The following is a 23,509-nucleotide window of genomic DNA, read 5'->3' on the forward strand; positions in this document are numbered from 1 at the left end:
TCAACAAAATAGACCACTAGCCAGACTAATGAAAAGACAGAAGAATCAACAAATAAATCAACAGATGCAATAAAAAATGAGAAAGGGGATACTGCCACTGATCCCACAGAAATACAAACTACCATCAGAGAATACTACAAATACCTCTATGCAAATAAACCAGTAAATCTAGAAGAAATGGATAAATTCCTGGGCACTTATATCCTCCCAAGACTAAACCAGAAAGAAGTTGAATCCCTGAATAGACCAATAAGAAGGTCTGAAATTGAGGCAACAATTAGTAGCCTACCAACGAAAAAAAGTACAGGACCAGATGGGTTCACAGCCGCATTCTACCAGAGGTACAAAGAAGAGCTGGTATCATTCCTTCTGAAACTATTCCAAACAATACAAAAAGAGGGAATCCTCCCTAACTCATTTTATGAGACCAGTATCATCCTGATACCAAAACTTGGCAGAGACACAACTAAAAAAGAAAATTTCAGGCCAATATCCATGATGAATATTGATGCAAAAACCCTCAATAAAATACTGGCAAACCAAATCCAACAGCACATCAAAAAGCTTACCCATCATGATCAAGTCGGCTTCATCCCTGGGATACAAGGCTGGTTCAACATACGCAAATTCGAATGCCAAATATGTAGGCAAGAGGTAGAATAGTTCTGTCTTCATAAATCATCCACTTCGATGATACCAAAATACTCTGTGATTGTATTTGTTTCATGATTATGAGCTTATCTTCCCCATTAAGTAGTGATATCCTTCAGAACACCAGAGACATGCATATTATTTAATCTCTACATCTTCAATGCCTAGAAACAAAATGACTGATACATTGTAGGAATTCAAATGTGAAAGAATGAATTTCCACTGCTATCAACCTAGTTTCAGGCTCTTATTACTTCATATTTGAGCTACTTGCAACAATTGAATCTCCCTGTCTCTCAAATTCTTGCATATTATTGCTATTAGCATGTCACTATCCTACTTGAAAACCTTCAGTGGGTCCCCATTTGCCAATATCACACAGTCCTTTAACCTAATATTCCAGGATTTCAATAAATGACTCCAATTTACTTCTCTAACTTTATATTTCATTACACTCCCTATATAAAACTTATGCTAAAGCCTCTTGGATCCATTAATTATCATATTCTAAATAGATCATGTTGTCCACATATCTACTTAGGCTATAGCCCCCACTACAAATGTCCTAACTCTTCCTTTCTGTATTCTAAATCCTACCCCACCATCAAAGCCTCACCTTCAAAGAAGACTTTCTGGCGCTCCTAGTCCATGATGATCTAGGCCTCTTCTGAATTCCTATACCAATTTGTCAGTTATCCCCATTTTCCATGTGCTGTCTGATATTGTTACCTTTATATATATCCTCTTTCCAACAAGACTTGTAAATTCTCGAAAGTGGTGCCTATGTTTTCCACATGGTGTCCTTTGCATAAAAGATACTAAATACTTCACTGGGCTAAATTACTGCCCCCACACCTGCTTTGTGCTCACTCTGATTTTCCTGTCAGTAATTCCTACTCCTTCACCTATGCAAATCTTATCCATTTCTAAGCCCCCGACCTCCTTAATCAAGCATTCTCTGACCAAGAGAGCTATCAGTGAACTTTCACTCTCTCTAAATTAATACACTATTTTTGCCTATACCATATACATTTCTCATATTCTGCATTTTATTGTTACTCAACTGATCAAGCATATATATATGCTTTATCTATTATAGCAGGCTATACATTCACTAGAGAAATGTATATTTCTTGTATCTACAACCAGACCCCAGACAACATGTTGTACTAGGCACAATTTTGGTTGATAAAATGAATGTCAGTGCACGCAATGAGGTAAGGAATATTGAACTCTTTCTCCAAGAGCAACCAACCTTTAAAAACCTAGGAAATACCCTTTTTGACATTAGCCTTGGCAAATAATTTTTGGTTAAGTCCCCAAAAGCAATTGTAACAAAACCAAAAATTGATAAATGAGACTTAATTACACCAAAGAGCTTCTTTACAATAGAAAAAAATAAAACTATCAACAGAATATTAAAATATTCACAAACTATGCATCTAACAAAAGTCTAATATCAAGAATCTATAAGGAACTTTAAAAAAATCAACAAGCTTGTCAGAAAGGGGATTTAAAAAAAAAAATCAACAAGCAAAAAACAAGTAGCCCCATTAAAAATGGGCAAAGGACATGAACAGACACTTCTGAAAAGAATATATACAAGCTCCTGACAAAGAGATGAAAAATACTCATCAGCACTAATCATCAGAAAAATACGAATCAAAACCACAGTGAGATACTATCTCATACCAGTCAAATGGCTATTATTAAAAAGTCAAAAAACAACAGATGTTGGAGAGGCTACAAGAAAAGGGAACACTTATACACTATTAATGGAAATGTAAATTAGTTCAGCCACTGTGGAAAGCAGTTTGGAGATTCCTCAAAGGACTTAAAACAGAGCTACCATTAGACCCAGCAATCCAATTACTAGGTATATACCCAAAGAAAAATAGATTATACAAAAAAACCCAACATGCACTCATATGTTTGTCACTGTGCTAGTCACAATAGCAAAGACATGGAATCAACCTAGGTGTCCATCAATGGTGAATAGGATGAAGAAAATGTGGGATATATACATATATACCATGGAATGCTATGCAGCCATAAAAAAATCAATGAAATCATGTCCTTTGCAACAACATGGATGGAAGTGGAGGCCATAATCCTAACTGAATTAACACAGGAATAGACAACCAAATACTGCATGTTCTCACGTATAAATGGGGGCTAAACATTGAGTACACATGGACATAAACATGGAATAGTAGGCACTGAACTAGTAGAGGGGGGAGAGATGGAGGGCATGTCGGTTGAAAAACTACCTATTGGGTACTATGCTGACTACTTGGGTGCAATATACCCATGTAACAAGCCTGCATATGTACCCCTTGTATCTAAAATAAAAGTTGAAGTTAAAAAATAAAACAACTCCTCTTTCCATCTCAAACACCCTAAAACCAACCTCCCTTCCCAGGGAAAAGAAATCACAAACTTATCTATCTCAACAAAACGTATATATACTGAAGATTCAGGAACTGAGTATATATTCTGTACCACCTTCATATCCTACAGACTGGAACTATGATTCCTAAAAATAAACCAGTTCGACCATTATGGAAGACAGGGTGGTGATTCCTCAAGGATCTAGAAATAGAAATTCCATTGGACCCAGCAATCCCATTACTGGGTATATACTCAAAGGATTATAAATCATTCTATTATAAAGACACAGGCACACGTATGTTCGTTGTGGCGCTGTTCACGATAGCAAAGACCTGGAACCAACCCAAATGCCCATCACTGATAGCCTGGACAAAGAAAATGTAGCACATCTACACCATAGAATACTATGCAGCCATAAAAAACGATGAGTTCGTGTTCTTTGTAGAGACATGAATGAGACTAGAAACCATCATTCTCAGCAAACTGACACAAGAACAGAAAACCAAACACCACATGTTTTCACTCATAGGCCGGTGATGAACAGTGAGAACACTTGGGCACAGGGAAGAAAACAACACTCACAGAGCTAGGTGGGTGGGGAGGGTGGAGAGGAGGGGAGGGACAGCGGGGGTGGGGGAAGAGAGGATGGGGAGGGATAACACCGGGAGAAATGCCTGATGTAGGCGACGGTTGCGGGGGTAATGGAGACAGCAAACCACCATGGCATGTATGTACCTATGCAACAGTCCTGCAGGATGCAGGAAGTACACATGCACCCTAGAGCCCAAAGCACAATAAAAATAAAATAAAATCATAAGTAACGTTCACTACAACAAAAAATATGAATGCCTTACAAAGCACATTACAGGGATATTCAACCTGAAACAGGAGAAGAGAAAGATCCAGGGTGATAACACTTATCAATACTGAGCTTAGATAGTGGCTATTACATGGGAATATCTGAATGAACATGATTAATTAAAATCCCAGGGGCTAGTTGATGTTTGCTTTTATTTTTCAGTGGCTGATGATAACCTTTTAGATCTATCCCAGAAAGGAATTATTATTGAGCATAGGTCTTCAATTTTGTACCTATCTCCTTTTCTATATTATCAGGATATTATCTAACTCCGCTAGCATGCCATCTCTGCAACCCACCTCAAGTACTTATTATTATGTTATCATAAGAATGTATTTCATTTAAATGTATAATTTTAAAATTTTAATACATCCCTAAGTATAATTTTATTATATCTTAGGGCCAAACATTTTTGGAGGTAAATCATTTTATTTGTATAGTATAAGTTTATGGAAAAATAATACCACATAAAATTTTGTCTTAACAGAACTTTTCAGGAACTCATTTAATGTGTAGAATTCAGATAGCTCTGAAATACTTCATTATAACATTCAACAATGTGTTCAAAAACTATTATATTAATAAAACAATATCAGGCTTTATGCAAGAGGAAGGCTGGAAATAAAATGGTTAAGATGCAAGGCTTTCTGTTCTTTATTTTTACTTGATGAGCCTCAACAAATTGCTTCCCTATACCTCTTATCTGACTTCCAAGGATGCTCATCTTGACTTCACAAGCCTGCTCTCCTCTGTTCTTCATTTTAGTTTGGTAATGTCAATCTGATCTCCTGCATTCTTGTTCTGTATTTTTATTTGGTGCATTGACTTTTCCAGATCACTATCTCTAGGTTTCTGATTCTATCTTGGTAGTCTAATTGCAATTTAAAATCCCTTTGTTTGTTTGATTTAGTATTTTTTTCACTGGAATAAACCATAACTGATTAAGCTTACCTAATCAGCATCAAAAAAAAAAAAGGGCCTGAAACCTTTCACCAATAACAACATAAATGACAAATGCTAAAATTACAACTAGGAAAAATTATGCACCAATACTGATAAGGAATTGAAGGAAAGAAAAAACTAAAAGCAGGTTGTTAGGATAATGATATTAGATGTGATTTTTTTGAAAATAAAAATTTTCATTACAGTCATGGTATGTTTGTAGAATTTTTTAAATAGATGCAAAATTTTAAAAGGATTAAAGTCCAAGGTTAAGAGTAACAGTAACTTAGTTGCCATAAAAGTGTTAAGGACCCCTGGATCAAATAAATTTACATCTAGGACTAAGATAATTTGTAAATGTAAATTAATGAAGTTTTTCAGGAATTATGGATAACTGGAGGGGTGATAAAGACTGGGGACAGGAAAAGTTCTGATTTTTTTTTTTTTTTTTAGGAGGTGGTGGATTACCAAACCATACTACTCTGAGAATGGGCCACAGACCAACAGCATTGACATCACGGGCAAGCTTGTTAGAAATGCAGATCAGGCCCCATTTCAGACTCACCAAATCAGAATCTGCATCTTAACAAGATCTTCAGCTAATTCAGTTGATCATATACACATTCAAGTTTGAGAAGCACTAACATAAAACAACAAGATTTCACTGAGAAAGGCATAGCAAATTAACCTTATTTTATCTTTTGCAAGTTTACTTACATGTTAATGTCAGTGAGTAAATATAATCTAACAATTTCAGAAAAATGACTCAATAACAGAATCAAGTCATTCACCTGCTTTTCCAGAATCCAAAACCTATGCTCTTCCCTTAAATAGTACCATATATTACTAGGATCTAATAAGTATATAACCTGGAATTGTCTGCTGTCTCCTAATGAAGCTTGACTGTGAAAGGTGAAATTGCACACACACACACACACAAAAAGATCACTTAAGAGACATAGTATTTCCATCCATTCTATGTATGCAAAATTTTATCCTTGCATCAAGGTGGATCATCACAAAACTAGGTCTGAACTACATTAGCTTAGTCCATTACAGAACTTCATTCACTTTCTTTCCTTTTTTTTGAGAAGGAGTCTCACTCTGTTGCCCTGGCTGGATTGCAGCAGTGCAATCTCGGCTAACTGCAACCTCCATCTCCCAGATTCAAGCGATTCTCATGCCTCAGCCTCCTGAGTAGCTGGGATTACAGGTGTGTGCCACCACACCCGGCTAATTTTCGTATTTTTAGTAGAGATGGGGTTTCATCATGTTGGCCAGGCTGCTCTTGAACTCCTGAACTCAGGTGATCTACCCACCTCAGCCTCCCAAAGTGCTGGGATTAAAAGTGTGAGCCACTGTGCCCAGCCACTTCGTTCACTTTCTAACAGTTAACGTTCTGCATGCTTAGCTTTGATTGCTTAAAAAAACTTCACTACGTAAAATATACTAACGCATTTGCTATAAAATTACTAAAAGCATTGTCCATTATATAATGCAACTTCCTACACTGTCTACAGAAGCCAAATATGTATCATAAATGAGTGAAGCAGACTAAAAAAATCCACTGCCAGATATGTAATTAAACTTTATCACTGAGTGATGGTATAAGCACATTAACACATAGTATGAACAGGAAAGAAAATAGAAGCTATATTTTAAATTTGAAATCTAAAAATATAAATAATTCATCAAATTTTCATTTCAAATTGATTACTTTGTTGACTTGTAAATAGAAACCTAAAATTCTTTCTTCTATACCAACATATCAATGTCCACATGGCCTGATAGGGAGAAGTAGATACTTAAGTGGAAATTTGTGTACTGTATCAAGAAGAGAGTGGAATGAATAAAATGATGGATGGCCAAAAGCAGCAAATGTCTACTACATACTGATATTCTAAAGTTGTCTAATTAGGATTCAGTACCACACTACACTGCAGTTCGATTTCTTCAATTCGTAGTTCTTTATTGACATTAGTAAAATTAATTGAAAAAGACAAAATTCATTCATTACCACAACGTTGGAAATCAGAAAACTTAGAATTCACTCTAAACCTACAATTGTGAATATGTAGTTTAAGTAATCACCTCCATCTCTGAACACCAATTTCAGCACAGAAAAGTAAGCCATATTATTCCTGTCAAAAGCGTTTCCCATAAATGACTTCACTAAGAACACGTGAATTAAATTTTACATTTGTGTAACTACTTATGTGCACTTTTGCAAAGAAAGATTCAGTGTTTATATGAATTGTCTTATTCACCAAAAAGGTCAATCATTGAGATGAGTCAGGGATTTTCCCTTGGATGACATGAACAAGTTGAATTCTTTCAACAGTTCAAAAAATATCTCTTCAGCACCTGACTTAAATGTTGCACTACATCCCCAAAATTCCTCTTCAGAACTGAAGTGTTTATTCCCCAGTTGCTCTTTGGGAATTCACTAGGCTGAAAAAAGCTACCACACCCAAGGTTATGCTCCTTTCCCAGGATAACTAGAATACAGAGACTAGTCAACATCGGGATACAAGGACCAGCCTTGTGAACTTAGCTGAGGACAATTCTGAGGGACCATCTCAGCTTCAGAGCTCCCAATAAGCAAGGCTGAGTCCTTCTGACTATACCTAGGCCAACTTCTCCCATTAGTCCAGTTGCATCCCCTTCCCCTCACAGGTGCTGATCCGGGAAGAACCCTTTAATAAATTATCTTCATGTTAACCTCCACCTCAAAATTTGCTTCCAGGGCAACCCAACCTGTGACACACACCACATACAACTGAGCCCCCTTATCTACAAGAAGCAGAAGCAGCTACTGTATTGTGCATCCAATTCATCCAAAAAAAAAAAAAACCCAATAATCTCTGTTGAAGCCACAGAAGAATATCTGGTATACATGTATTATTACTATATACACGTTTCATTCTTTAGCTTTTTAGGGCAGTGTTTCCTGGTGAATTATACAATTAATACATTGAAGTTTTGTATCTTTAAAAACACTGCCACCTTGGATTTAAGTTTCATATCAAGTCTTATGTTAACATGAATCATTGCATGATTCTGTAGTCATACTTATTTTGACCAGTCTAACATTAAACTTAAGACACAGGCGCTATGTTCAAAAGTTCTATCATATCAAAGTTCTCTTTGACGCCACAAATAAATATACTTCACTGGGCATTATTATTTATGTCTATGCAACAGAAAACACCAAAAATAAATTACTCTCTTCAAGTAACTTCTCCAATAAATTCTCAGCCATACCTTCAATGTGCCAAACAACAGCATTTCTGGTTAGAGTTGGAGTTGAAACTTAAGAATACATTGTGTGACTCATTAAGTAGACACTTTTTTGCAAACTTGTCATCTGTAAAAGAGCTATTGCCTGGGTAATCTTTTCCCTTAATATATAACTACATAACTGCATTTTACAACAGGGTTACTTGTTTCATTCATTTTCCAAAATAAACCCAGTTGAAATTTCAGTCCTTTTCTTGAATTGATTGTTTTTCATTACACAGATTTTCTGTGTAGTGATTGTAGTTTCTACTATATTTTGTTTCATAATGGACTCTTGGATTGTAATCATTGATGTAAACACACATTGCATATTAAACACACAATAATTTATTACTTCTATCAGAAAGGAATTTATTCTTTCCATTTTCTTACAACATCTTCTCAGCCTAGCTTTCGTTCTACTTTGGATAGAGATGTGGGTGCCGTATTTTATTTTCCTCTTAGATCTGCTATAGTAACAACACACACAAAAAGATAAGCGGCAACTTGATGTACAAGATATAGGAAAAAGTAAGGAATTCTGGGGACTATGACAAACTGGAGAACACATGCCCTATGGATAAAGGTGGCAACTGCTACTCAGCTCCAACCGATTGTTGCTTAATGGAAATACTGGCCAATTGTTTCCAGATTTTTCAACTTTTTCGAGAGAAATCAAAAAACCACATTTTTGTGTGAAATTTCCTGAATGTTAAATGTTGGCCACTAATTCAACTATATGTAACACATCTCTGGCCATATCCAGCCCATAGTCCACTAGTCTGTAAACTTTTTCTTGTGACTAATTGCTTTAGAACGTAGTATTGAAGGGGAAGTTTTTCAGTCTTTATGTATTCCTTCCACTACAGTAGTAAAAAGTGTGAGCTCTGTAAATATATTTAAATTCCAGATCTGCTCCTTCCTGGCTATGCAACTGTGGGCAAATTACTTTTTCTATCTAACCCACATTTTTCTCACCTGCAAAATGGGGTTACTCAAACAAATTACCTTAGAGTATTTCATAATTTATAATGTAAAGAATTTAGAATAGTGCCTAGTACAAAGCAAGTATCAGTAAATATTAGCTTTTGTTATTTAATAATGAAAATTGTATAAAATATCATATTGCCCCTTTTCCCTGGCTGCAAGAAAGCTTACAGTTAAATTTAATGCTCTACCACAGCAACTGTATTAGCCATTGTGTTTGGCATGTTTGCTTCCTCCTTTTCAGGGTTTTGATATTCTATTTCAATTTTCAAAGCTTTATTATACACTAGAATATAAGAAGCTTCAAATTCTCTTTGGAAGAAGAAAGGATATAAACAACCAAAACTTTAAAAAATAAAAATTAAGTTCCATGAAATTTTTGTGAACAAGATGAAGGTAATTAGGCCATCTGGCTATATAATTGGGTGGATTTATAACAGGTTCGATGATTGTACCCTAAAAAGCATCAATTAATTGATTGATGTTAACTTGGAGATTAATCTAGGCTGCCACAAAAGTTCTGGCCTCAGTTTTGCCCTGTTTATCAAATTATCTGGAATTAGAAAACTATGGCCTACAATCCATCTACTTGTTTTTATGAATAAACTTTTACTGGAATAAAGCCACACACATTTGTTTATGATTAGTCTTTGGCTGCTTTTCCACTACAACAGCAGAGTTGACTAGTTGTGACAGAGACTGTGTGGCCCACAAGCCCAAAATGTATACTTATATCTCACCCTGTAAGAAAAAGTTGGCAGACCCCTGAATTAGAGGAAGACAGGTGGCAATACCAAATTTAAAGATGACACAGACTGGGAGGAATAGTTAATACATTGCATGATAGAATTGAAATTCACAAAGATTAGAACAACTGAAAAAAACCAACTGTAACATCAGGCTGAAATTTAATAATTTATAAAGTATGGTAAATGGGTACTTAACCATAATAGAGGATATCAGGCATTAAGAGCAATTGATATTGTAAAGATACAGTTTCATAAGTCCAGGAAACCATGTGATGTAGCTAACAGAAAAGAGCTAATTTAAATGTTGTATGCATTAAAAGAAATATAGAGTCTAAAACAGCACTGACCAATAGAACTTCCCTGTGATAATGGAAATTTTTTTAACCTGTAATGTCCAACAAGGTAGCCTATTAGCTACATGCGGCTATTGGGATTTGATACATGGCTAGTGTGAAGGAGGGACTAAATTTTTAAAAAAATTTTTGAGACAGTCCTGCTTTGTTGACCATGCTGCAATGCAGTGACACTATCATAGTTCATTCTAACCTTGAACTGCTGGGCTCAAGTGATCCTCCCACCTGAGCCTCCTGAGTAGCTATGACTACAGGCCTATGCCACCATACAAGCTAATTTTTTACAAAACATTTTGTAGACATGGGGTCTCACTACATTGCTCAGGTTGGTCTCAAGCTCCTGGGATCAAGGGATCCTCCCGCCTCAGCCTCTTAAAATGCTGGGATTCTAGCTGTGAGCCACTGGTGCCTAGCCAAAAACTGTCAGTCTTTAGAGAAAGAGAAATCAATTCTGTACCTTTCATGATCCATCAGCAGTTTAGCAATGTTCAGACAGAAGTCTAAGGGCATGTCAAGATGCAGTATTTCCATGACAGCTAACAAGATGAAAAAATGAAATAATTATTATCAGTTTCGTTTTTGAGGAAGCTTAGCTATTTTCAATAATTTTCCTCTATTCAAAATCGACTTACTAAATGTTTGCCAAATACCATGTTTTCCCTAACAATTTATCAAAATCTTCTTTTAAAGTATTAACATCCAGTGCTGGAGAGTGTCATGACACAGGCAGTCTTGCACAGATAGCAAAGTAATCTGGTGCAATCCTTTTAAAAAGCAACTTGGCAATACTACATGCTAAGAACACTGGAGTAGAGAGCTTGGTATCTGAAGTCAGACAGATCTAAATTTGAAACCACTTGCTACTTGTATGGCCATAGGCAAGTTAAGCTCTCTATACCTTAGTTTTGTCACCTGTAAAATGGAGAATATACCACCAATTTCTCAGGGTTGTGGAGAGGATTACATGAGATAATGTATGGAAATTATATAGCAAAGAACCTAGCATTTAATAAATGGCAGCTGCTATTATTACTACTCCCTTCAAGAAATTGTGCTTCTGAAAAGTCACCTGGAATAAATATGGGGAAAATTTATGAACAAAAATATTAAAAGCAGTGTGGATTATAATAATAATAGAAAAGAAACATATACTGTATGTCTATTATAGGAAAGAAATAAACTATTGTGCCACCATTAAAACTGTTGAGTATGAAATAACATGGAAAAAATGAATATACACTAATATGAAAAATGTGTAAGATTAGTAAGTGAAAAACTAGAGCAAAGTTTTATGTACTATATAATCACAATTCCGTAATACAAGCAAAGTAAACTAAGATAGAAAGTATACTGAAAATAAGTGATCAATTTTCTAAAAGTGATTGTGTTTTGATTCTATTTATTTGACAAATATTTAATGAGCATATGCTCTGTGCCAGGCACTGTGCTTCGTGCTGAGAACCCAGCAGTGGATAAAACAAAACAAAAATTCCTGCTGTCAAGGAGCATCTAGTGGATGGTAGGACTATGAGTATTTTTAATATTTTCCAAAAATGTCTTAAATTATTATGTGCTATCCTTTAATAATGAAAAATGTTTATTTTTAAATTTCAATCGTTCTACTACAAAAAATATCAGTGCAATAATGCGAGCAGTTAGATTGAGTTGACTTTTTTTTTTTTTTGGAGACAGTCTCGCTCTGTCACCCAGGCTGGAGTGTGGTGGTGTGATCTCAGATCACTGCAACCTCAGCCTCCCAGGTTCAAGTGATTTTCTGCCCCAGCCTCGTGAGTAGCTGGGACTACTGGAATGCACCACCACGCCTGACTAATTTTTGTATTTTTGGTAGAGACGGGGTTTCACCATGTAGACCAGGCTGGTCTCGAACTCCTGACCTCATAATCCACCCTCCTTGGCCTCCCAAAGTGCTGGGATTACAGGTGTGAGCCATAGGTTGACCATTTTAAGAGTAAAGTATTTTCACCAGCAAAGCAATGAACAGAATGTAAAAATGCAAGTTTCATACATTCTTTCAATGCAACAAAGAAAAAATCTAGTATTTTTAAATATTAAAAAATTGGATTTGGATTAGCCTCCTAATCTGTAATCAAACTACGACTGACATTACAACTTCAGGAGTATCTAGATTGAGTTAAGTAAAAACAATCTGGGAATAAAGAATAATTTCATTTTAAACTCTACTTCTTACCTACATTTGGATAAACACTGTCATGAGGAATTATCTTCCAAAACTAATCTACTTCAACTTGGTGACTCCAATAATCTCTCTGGTCTTCCTATGTTGTCTTAGATTGAGTAATGTATTCTTTTAATTGGTTAGTTGGTTTGCTCATTCCCCTAATGCAAAAAAGTAGAGTTGTCTTTCTGGTTTGTAATATTTTTCAACTTGTGTATGTTGAGGTGATAGTCTTGCCTAGAGATGCAGAATCCCCAATACATCTGGGCTTCTCTGGTCTCTTTAAGTGATTGGCTAAAAATCTAGAAGCAACTGAAAGAGTCAGTAGCACTAAATTTAGGGCTACTGCCAAATTGGATTATAGTCCTAATTATAACAAATTGTTATTATTTATTGGACAATCAGTAACTATACTAACGTATAATTTTGTTTAGTATAAATAATGCAGCTCTTAAAGATTACTAAAAAGAATGTAAAACATTAAAAGAATTTTAGAGTAAATAATTTTTATGACTAAAGAAAACTGAAATATTAAGGGTTAGTGTGCAAAGTTTTGCCTCATGTAATGCATCCATATAGTAGTAATAACAGTAACAATGATAATAACTACAGTAATAGGTAGCATATATTGCACACTATGCACCAGGTATGGTGCTAAAAGCTTTATACACATTTTCTCATAAGATTCTCAAAACAACACGATAAGGTAGATAATATCTCTTTTGCTAAATGCAGAAACAAAGCAAAGTTAAGTGACTTGTCCAATTACCCACTTCTGTGCAGTGCACATTCTGGTCCTTGGAGAATTATGATAAATAAATAGCAATGTTTATAAACAAGTAATTAAAAAAACACAGCATTACAAAGGCTTTTCCAAATAATAATTAGTCTTTCTTTCTTCATGGTGGTAGACAACTTCAAAAGGGTTGGGTAGCTACAGTTCTCTGCTGGGCTAAAAGAAAACTGATTGCTTTTATTCAGCTTTATTATTATTATTATTATTATTTTAAAAAGCTTTTAAAATTTGCTACCATTTTTTCTTCTTTCTCTCCTTCTTCCTGGGTGACAATATTTTCCCTTTCCTAGGTGACCAGTTTTCTTCTCAGCCACCATCAAATTACAACTATTTTTAGTATACTACCAAACTTCTTATATTTAACGAATTGTAGTGATGTTTCAAAATGGTGTGCTCATCACACATTGAGATCGTACCTTCAAGGAGTTCTTCATTAGATGTTTCACCTCTCAAGAGGATTTTCATTTTTAAGAAAAGCCCGGTAGAATTTAAATGTTCCTATTTTAAACAAAGAAATCACAATGATATTAAAATTGTGAAATGTAAAAGACAATTTTCAAGTAATTGCTAGCTTTATTAAACCACCTTGGGATAACTCATAATCAAAGGAAATCAAAATTACAAAAGATTATGTCATAACATCCATTCTATCCCTGAGGATACTTCCCAATAATTTATTCAATCTAAATGAAATAATATATGGAAAAGAACATGTAAATATTTCCAATGAGTGACAGACATTTAATGACAAAATCAATACTTAAACTGTATGAACCTCAGGCAATGTTCTTTGTAAGCAAAACAACAAAGCAGTTAATTTTATTTTCTTTTGAGATTGTTTAAGCCACCCAGTCTATAGTATTTTGTTGTAACAGCTCAACCTAGCCAACACAATTTAGTTTTGTCTACATTTGAACTTCACTTAAACAGAGTCATAATGCATATAAGTTCTTCTGTGACTTCTTAGATATATTCTTCTGTGACTTCGATTCAAATCATGTTTTTTCAGATTCATCCATATTGATACATGAAATTTATTTGTTTTCGTTACTATATAGCATGGTTCACAAAAGGTGGTCCCTGAATCAGCACCATCTGGGAACTTGTTAGAAATGCAAGCCTCATCCAAAACCAACTAAAGGAGAAACTCTGGGAGTATTGCCTAGCAAATTGTGTGTGGCATGTGTGTAAGAAAATGTGTAAAATAATTATCATTTATTCGCATTACAGAAAGTTTCCAATTCAACATGAATTCTATTATCTGTTTAGTAAGGTAATAAATGAGCAAACTGTGTTTAACAAACACTCCAGGTAATACTTACACAAGCTAAAGTTTGAGAACAACTATTGTATAGTGTTCTGTTCTATGACTAAATCACAATTTATTTGCACATTATATTTTGGACATTTGAGCTGTTTTCAACCCAATTGCTATTATGAACAATCCTGCAATCTGCATTCTGTACACCTCTCCTTGTATACAAATGCTAGAGCTTCTCTAAAGTATATACCTAGGAGTGAAGTTGCTGGGTGGTTGGGTATGATCAAATTCTACTTTATCAAATAACGTCAAATTTGTTTTCAAAGTGGCTGTACAATTCTTAAAAAACTAGGAGTGAAGGGAGCTTCCTCAACCTGACAAAAAGGGCGTCTATGCTAAACCCATAGCTAACACCATAATTAATGGCAAAATACTGAAAGCTCGCTTTCTAAGATTAGAAAAAGAAATTGCTCTTGCCAATTCTATTTAACATAGTAATGGATGTTCTTGCTAGAATAATTAGAAAAGAAAAAGAGACAAAAGGCATGCAGATTGGAAAGCAAGAAGTAAAACTATCTTTATTTAAAGAAAATACGATTTTTTTTTTTAGACTGAGTTTGGCTCTTGTTGCCCAGGCTGGAGTGCAGTGACACAATCGTGGCTCACTGCAACCTCTCCCTTCTGGATTCCAGTGATTCTCCTGCCTCAGCCTCCCAAGTGCCTGGGATTACAGGCGTGCACTATTTGTTTCATGGAAATAAAATTTTTCTCAAAAATCTCTGGTGTTCAAAGAAGTATATTTGTTTTAGTCTGTTCATACTGCTATAACAATATACCATAAACTAGATACTTCACAAACAACACATACTGATTTCTTACATTTCTGAAGGCTAGGAATTCCAACGTCAAGGTGCTCGGTGCCTTCTCATGTCCTCACATGATAAAAGGGGTGAACAAGCTCCTTTGGCCCTCTTTTATAAGGGCAGTAATACCATCCAAGAGGGATTTTCCCAATGACTTTATCATTTCCCAAAGTCCTCACCTCTTTTATTTTTACCTCCATTGTACAACAAAAAGTCCCCACCTCTTAATATCATCACTTTGAGGGTTAAGATTCCAACGTAGGAATTTGAGGGGACACAAACATTCAGATTACAGCAATATTTTATTTTTCCTTTCTGTGCTATAGAAGAGATTACAACAATCTGTGAGAGTAAATGCTGAAGCAAATGTCTAAATGTGATCAAAACTTCAAAAAACACATTAAGTTAGTATTAAAAAATGAGAGCCTCATACCTTGTTTGCTAGGTTTATAGCATTGAGAGCCTTATCATAATATTTGGTGTCATCCCAATCCAAATAATTGGTGGCTAATAACCGTAGAACTTTAGCCTGTAAAAAAAATTAGAAAAAAAGCAGATAGCTGATGGTTAAACTTCAATACAACAGCTGACTAGCAGTTCCACAGTGACAAGCATCTTCTCAAACATAGGTCATCTTTATGAAATAGCATTTCCTTAAGCGACCCCATAGTCTTGGAATATGTCTTATCATTATGCTACCCATTCAAAATATTGTCTAAGAATTTTACAGTAATGGCTACATTCCTGGCTTATTTAAATTTAATATAATTGTGTTAATATAATTATTTTCTTAACAGTGTTTAACACAAGAATTTTATCATCCTCACTTGTAAAATAAGGAAACCGAGGCAGAGCACTATTTCATTTAATCAGCTTACCACCTTGTTATTATCATGGAACAACTCTAAGAACTGATAAGCTCCCCCAAACAACTTTTATGGAATAAATATGGCATTTCTGAGAAATACTGTAGCTATTTCATAATAGTAAAAGGATCAAATCATCCAGAAGACATAGCAAAATGAATGAATCTCACAATGTATATTTTTAAAAAGCCAGACATAAAACAGGACAACTGTATGATTCCATTTATACAAAGCTCAAGAACAGCCAAAAATACTCTAGAGTAATAAAAGTCAGAATAGTGGCTTTCTTTCCTTAGAAGTAAAGGTGGGTATTAACTAGAATGGGGCCAAGGGAACTTTTGGGGGTATTGGAAGTTTCTGTAATCTTGATCTGTATGGTGTAATATACAAAACTATATATTAAAACTCATCACTCTGTACACTTGAGACGTGCAGTTTACTGTATATAAATTACACCTCAAATAAATGATTGCTGGCATGAAATAAAAAATTACTGTATAGTATTACTTCACGAAACTTACAATATGGATACTCCATTTGAATCAAGCCTGTATCCTATTTTCCATCCTTATTTCCTTCTTAGACATCTCCCATCTAGGTCTCTTGCCTGGAATCATTTTCTTCCACCCTTTTAACTGTGTGGATCCCATCTACAAGGCCATCTCCTACCAAAAGGCTCCTTCAGCTGCTCTAGCTAATCTTGATAATCCCCTTCTCTACATGCCTTTCTGCATATTTCGGGTCAGTACCACAAAGTTTATCATTATTTTCCCAAATTGTTTCACTTGCAGTAGCGTTTTTTAAATTCTATTTTTCTTCATTGAAGTGTAAAATACATATAGAAAAGTTCAAAAATCGCAAGAGCTCTATGCTCTTATGAATTCTATGCTCTATGAATTTTCACAAAGTAAACACATGTATGTTAACAACAGAAAAATCAAGAAACAGAACATTAACAGCAACAAGCTCACCTCATGCTTCTTTTCAGACTCTATTTCAAATAGGGTAACCAATTCCCTGATGTCCAACACCATATATTCATTTTGACTGTTCTTGGCATTTATATTTATGGAATCATACAGTATGTACTGCTTTGTATCTTGCTTCATTTATTCAATATTATAGGTGAGAGCATCCAAATTGTTGCAATTATTGTAGTTAATTGAGTCTCATTGCTATATAACAAGTTACAATGTCACTATATATATAATTTATTTTTAATTGTAGTGAAATACACATAACATAAAATTTACCATCTTAAACCTCTTTTTAAATTTAAGGTAAGGTGCAGTGGCTCATGCCTGTAATTCTAGCACCTTGAGAGGCCGAGATGGGAGGATCACTTAAGGCCAGGTGTTTGAGGCCAGCCCAGGCAACAAAGTGAGACCTCCATCTCTATAAAAAATTAAAAATTGGCTAAATGTGATGGGGTGCACCTGTAGTCCCAGCTACTAGGTAGGCTGAGGAGGGAGGGTTGCTTGAGCCCAGGAATTTGAAGGTTACAGTGAGCTGATCACACCCACTGCCCTCCAGCCTGGGTGACAAGACCCTGTCTCAAAAAAATCTGTTTTGGAGATGGAGTCTTACTATGATTCCCAAATGGAAAGCAGTGGCTATTCACAGGCATGATCACAGCTCACTGCAGCCCCTAACTCCTGGGTTCATGCAATCCTCCTGGCTTAGCCTCCTGAATAGCTGGGACTAAAGGTGCACACCACCGCACCTGGCTCCATGACAATTTTAAACATTTTTAACAGCCATCTCAAGAACTGTCTTATCTTGCAAAACTGGAACTCTACACCCATTAAATAATAGTTCCCAATTCTCCCATCACCCTACCCCGTAAAACCACCATTTTACTTTCTGTCTCTATGAATTTGACTACTCTATGTACCTCACTTAGTGGAACCATACATTATCCTTTTGTGAATGGCTTGTTTCACTTAGCATAATCTCCTCACAGTTAATCCATGTTGTAGCATGTGTCAGATTTCTTTCCTTTTAAAGCCAGGATAACATTTCATTGTATTCACTTGTACTGGTTTTATCCTTCAATCATAAGTTCCTTAAAGGCAGAAGCTACATTTTATGCCTCTCTTTTATTCCCCACATATTATGGTGGTAAATATATTAAAAGGCATTCAGCTATATTTTGATTAATATGCTGTAATAGTAAGAATCAAATGGATATTCAAAAAATTTCATTTTTCTATAGAATGTAGTAATTTTACAACACATTTATTTACAGAATCACATTTTGATTGATTACATATTAAGATTAATTTCCATATCCAGGCATGTTCTGTCTGGGTAGTTGAGGAAAAATCTGCAACTTCAAAATATGCAATAAGAAAAGTTAAAACTAGGCCAGGCATAGTAGCTGACTCCTGTAATCCCAGCACTTTCGGAGGCCAAGGTGGGCAGATTACCGGAGGTCAGGAGTTCCAGACCAGCCTGGCCAACATGGCAGAACCTCATCTCTGCTAAAAACACAAAAATTAGCCAGGTGTGGTGGCCCATGCCTGTAGTCCCAGGTACTTGGGAGGCTGAGGCACCAGAATCGCTTGAACCTGGGAGGCAGAGGCTGCAGTGATCATACCACTGCACTCCAGCCTGGGCAACAGAGTGAGACTCTGCCAAAAAAAATTTAAAAAAAAAGAAAGAAAAGTTAAAACTTACATAGTCAAACATTGTTCAAAGCACTCTACATATATTAATTCATGAGTACATGCCTATGAGGTAGATTATATTATATAAATGTATAAAAACAAATGCACTGAGATGTTAAATGATGTGCCCAATAGCTAATTTACTCATACATGGGAGTATGCTATTGTAATTTTATAACAATAACATAAAGTAGGTTCTTCAACCTACTTCTACAATATTTAACATGATCCTTACCAGCGTTTCTGGATCAGTAGAATCCTTATCCATCTTCCCAATATCATAGCTTTGGCTGTCATTAAAAAGGGAAAAAAAATATATATATATATATCCATTTCAAGTAATATATAATTTTTAAGATTATATATTACTAAGAAGACATAGTATAAGCATACTTTATTTCTACTTTTCCGTTTTACACTACAACAGATTATCATTCAATTAATACATGAAAATTAATGATATAAAGAAATACTTTCCAACTATACAAAAAAATTTCCTTAGGAGAGACCCAATAAATCAACACTACAATTATATTGATGCTGTTTTCCATTTGTGCATATATATATATGGCATTAAATATATATAATATACTGCATTAAATTATTATAATATATACTGCATTAAATGCTTTACAAGTGTATACAAGCTCTTACTTGGCCATTTAAAGTTAAAGAAATATAAATATGTATTTATTTATTAATTTTTTACTTAGTTATTTTTGAGATGGACTCCCATTCTGTCACCCAGGCTGGAGTGCAGTGGTGCGATCTCGACTCACTGCAACCTCCATCTGCCAAGTTCCAGTGATTCTCCTGCCTTAGCCTCTCGAGTAGCTAGGATTACAGGCACCTGCCATCATGCCTGGCTAATTTTGTGTGTGTGTGTGTATTTTTAATGGGGTTTCACCATGTTGGCCAAGCTGGTCTCGAACTCCTGAGCTCAAGTGATCTGCCAGCCTCAGCATCCCAAAGTGTTGGATTATAGGCATGAACCACCATGCCGAGCTCCAAAGAAACAAAAATATATTTTTAAAATAAAACAAATGCAGTTGTTTTCACATAAACAAACGCTTTAGCAATATTCACTAAGTCTCAAACCACCCTTCTGAAGCACTATTAGTTCCATTTTGCAGCTGAACAAATCAACATAGAAATAAAATTATTTCTGATATTTCCTAGATTGGTACTGAAAATGAGAGTGAGGGGTTGGGGAGTAGAGAAATTTGATTTTCAGTTCTCTGCTTTAATTACCAAACCATATTATCTACGGGAAATTCCAATAACCACAAATAATGTATTAATATGAGTTTCAAGGTTTCAAAACCTAATACCTACAAAGCAAATCAAAAATCACTCACCACAAAATTGGTATTCCAAAGGAGTATGTCAATAAAATCTTGGTGAATTTAACTAACTTGAAGACAATACTTTGAAATATTCCTTTAAAATTAAAAAACAACAACAACAACAACTCTAGGCCAGTCACAGTGGCTCACACCTGTAATCCCAGCACTTTGGGAGGTGAAGAGAGTTGGATTACCCGGGGTCAGGAGTTCAATACCAGCTCGGCCAACATGGAGAAACCCCATCTCCATTAATGATACAAAAATTAGCCGGCATGGTGACACGTGCCTGTAATCCCAGCTACTTGGGAGACTGAGGCATGAGAATCGCTTGAGCCTGGGCCATGGAGGTTGCAGTAAGCCAAGATGGCACCACTGCACTCCAGTCTGGGTGACAGAGTGAAACTGTGTCTCAACAAATGAATAAAAATAAAAATGAACCATAAATGACCCATAACTATCAAACTGAGTTTTCAGATTACTAACAATGACATAACGCTGGCTTAGTCATTGTCAGCCCTATTTCACTGAGGTCTCCTTTAGTACATTAACCTTATACTTCCAGTTTTTAAAATAACCAATGAGGGTGGAACTTCTGCAATGGTGATATTAGACACTCTACCCATTGAAACAACCACTCATCTGGACAATTCATTAAAACAACCACTTAGTCTCTGAAAATTTAAATTGTCCTAAGGGCATATGGAAAACGGGAAAACATTTCTTCATGAAAATAGACTAAATCTCAGTAAAACCAGTGAGAGTCCATGGCATTTGAGCTATAAACTGCTCCCATCTATACTGGCTCCAAGTGATGGAAGCTACTCTAGATGGGTGCAGCCAAGAAGATAAGAATTCTTTTTCCCCACAGTTCCTAAAATCCTAGGCTATGGTTTCACCTGTGGAGAAGCAGGCTGCCAGACTATCTTGCCATTCCCAGGCTTGTGTCATGGAAGTGTTCTGGGCAAGCACGATTGAGAGGACTAGCTTTTCTTTGCCTACTCAGCTCTCATTCTTAGAGTAAGGATTCAACCCCAAATGTGACAGGTAAAGACTACTGAGATCCTGATCATCTTCACCCCAGCTGGTTCATCAGACAGAGGTTCCATGTCAAAAGGGCACACTAAGAAGACCAAGGGCTGCCATACCACCAGAATTTACTAATACGGTAGCAATAAAAGCATGCCATTCTCCCTGCACCCAGCTCTAGTCATGTGGCTCAGAGGTTCTGACAAGAAGCAAAGGCCAGCAGCAAAGAAGAATTCTGCATCTCTTCCTGAGGGGACTGATGTATTTAAAACAGAGCATGGAGAAGTTCATGTCTAAGGGCACTGCTGAAAACAATGGAGATCCTGGTAGTGAGCAATTAAGAGGGAGTTGTTAGCTCCATGATAATACTCAGCAGACCAACCAGAAGGTTACCAAAGAGAACCAGGGTAACAGCCAAGAAGAAAACCCCTGGGGTCACACTTATCTCTGGGGGTCCAGAAGACTGTGCACATGTGCCATTCTGCACCCACTCAGGCACAATCAGAGAAAGTATTGAGGCAGACTAAAAAGCATTACCCAAGGCATACACAGATCTATCAGCAAATAACCTTGAGCCTCACTGGCTCCAGGGCCTTAAGCAGAACCTCTGATGAAACACCAACTGAAAATTAAACTAAGATCCAGGGAAGCCAGCTTAAAAATCAAATCGGCCTTATACCGAGGGATCTGAGAGACTGTGCACATGGCCAAGACTATGCTATTTTGGGCATGAGCAGAGAAAGAGTATACAAGCTATTAGTCCCTGGCTGAATGCAAGGCAAAACCACAAACTCGCTGAACTATAAAAACAGTCTTTAAACAAACACACATACCACAGGAAAGGATGAAAAATCTAATTGCCTAAATGAGCTTAAGCACAACTTTGGGCCAGTAAGTGAACTTGGATGCAGGGGTAACTCCATAAGAAGCCATGAATAGATAAAAACAAGGGGAAAAATTCCAAGCAAGAATGTTAGAGGCCACACAGTGTGGGGAAAATAAATTCCACCAAATTAGTCCAGCCAAGTCAAAAATAAATGACTCAACAACAAACCAATAAGCTCCAGAAAGAGGAGAAACAGTATCTAGACTTGCTACAATATGTTTTCCAAAATGTCTAGTTTTCAACAAAACATTGTAAGACATGAAATTAAAAAGTGCAACCTACACAGAAGAAAAAGAGAAAAAGAAACTTCCTTTGAGGGTACCCAAATGTTGCTCTTAATAGAAAAAGACTTCAGATCTGGAATCCAAGATGGCCGATTAGGAACAGCTCAGGATTGCAGCTCCCAGTGAAAGTGCAGAGGGTGAGTGGAGGCCACATTTTTATTGCCCACAGACTAGGAAATTCCCAGGCGGAGGAGCTCCATGGGTCACCAGCGCAGCTGTTTCGGCGAGTGCGGCTGTGTCGGCTGGCGCTGCTGCTTTACCCCGCGCGGCTGCTTTGTCAGCGCCCCGGCGCAGCGGTTCTCCGTACAAAATACACTGGTCCAGGTGCCCTTCTGGCTGGCAATTGGAGACGGAAAGTCGCCCACTCATCTATTTAAAAAAGGGGCTGAACAGGTAACCAGGACAGTAGATTCCAGGGCAAAAAAAGGTACACTAATCTCAGTGCCACTGTTTAAGCCAGTGCAGTGAGTCGCCACATGGGAAAACACACAGATCCCAGCGCCTCTTCAACAGGCGACTGGAACACCAACTTAAAAAAAAAAAAAAGGCTCTGAGGCAGGGAGCCAGGCGATCAGGCTCAGTTGGTCCCACCCCCACAAAAGAACAGCAATCAGAAACTCTCTGGATTGAGAGTTTCACAGCAAGCGCAGCTGAACCTGGGATGGTCCAACTCTGTGGGGGAGGGGCATCTGACATTACTGAGGCAATCCACCACTATGGACGCCATTGCTGAGGTAGCCCGCCATTGCTGAGGTAGCCCGCCATTGTCAAGGCAACCCGCCACTACAGAGAGACTCTGCCTTAACAGAGGTGGGCCACCATTGCCGAGGCAGTTCTAACTACACCCATATAAAGAGGACTGCAGGGAAGTTCACTCGGCAGCTGGGCGGAGCCCACAGCAGCTCAGCAAAGCCTCTACAGGCAGACAGTGACTAGGCTGCCTCCTTGCTGGGCAGGGCAGCTCTGAAGGAAAAAAAAGAAGGCAACAGCATAACAGAAACTCGTAAATAAAGCCCTAAATTCCTGGGACAGAGCACCTGGGAACAAAAAGCAGTTTATGAGTTCTGCTGCAGCAGACCTAAACGTGCCTGCCCAGCAGCTCTG

At 36.7% G+C, this 23,509-nt stretch overlaps 1 protein-coding gene across 1 annotated transcript in view; it reads right to left on the reverse strand.

Moving 5' to 3' along the window:
- TEX11 (testis expressed 11) overlaps window positions 1-23,509 on the reverse strand; it is a 325,387-nt gene that overhangs the window by 185,866 nt on the left and 116,012 nt on the right. The window contains exons 9-12 of the mRNA XM_032255765.1: window positions 19,099-19,153; window positions 15,762-15,857; window positions 13,621-13,702; window positions 10,669-10,747 (exon numbers count right to left, since the gene is read on the reverse strand). Of these exons, the coding sequence (XP_032111656.1) occupies window positions 10,669-10,747; window positions 13,621-13,702; window positions 15,762-15,857; window positions 19,099-19,153 (312 nt within the window). The remainder of the gene's footprint in view (window positions 1-10,668; window positions 10,748-13,620; window positions 13,703-15,761; window positions 15,858-19,098; window positions 19,154-23,509) is intronic.

This window comes from Sapajus apella, unplaced genomic scaffold, assembly GCF_009761245.1.
Source record: "Sapajus apella isolate SASKATOON/1434 unplaced genomic scaffold, GSC_monkey_1.0 scaffold91, whole genome shotgun sequence".
Taxonomy (NCBI): domain Eukaryota; kingdom Metazoa; phylum Chordata; class Mammalia; order Primates; family Cebidae; genus Sapajus; species Sapajus apella.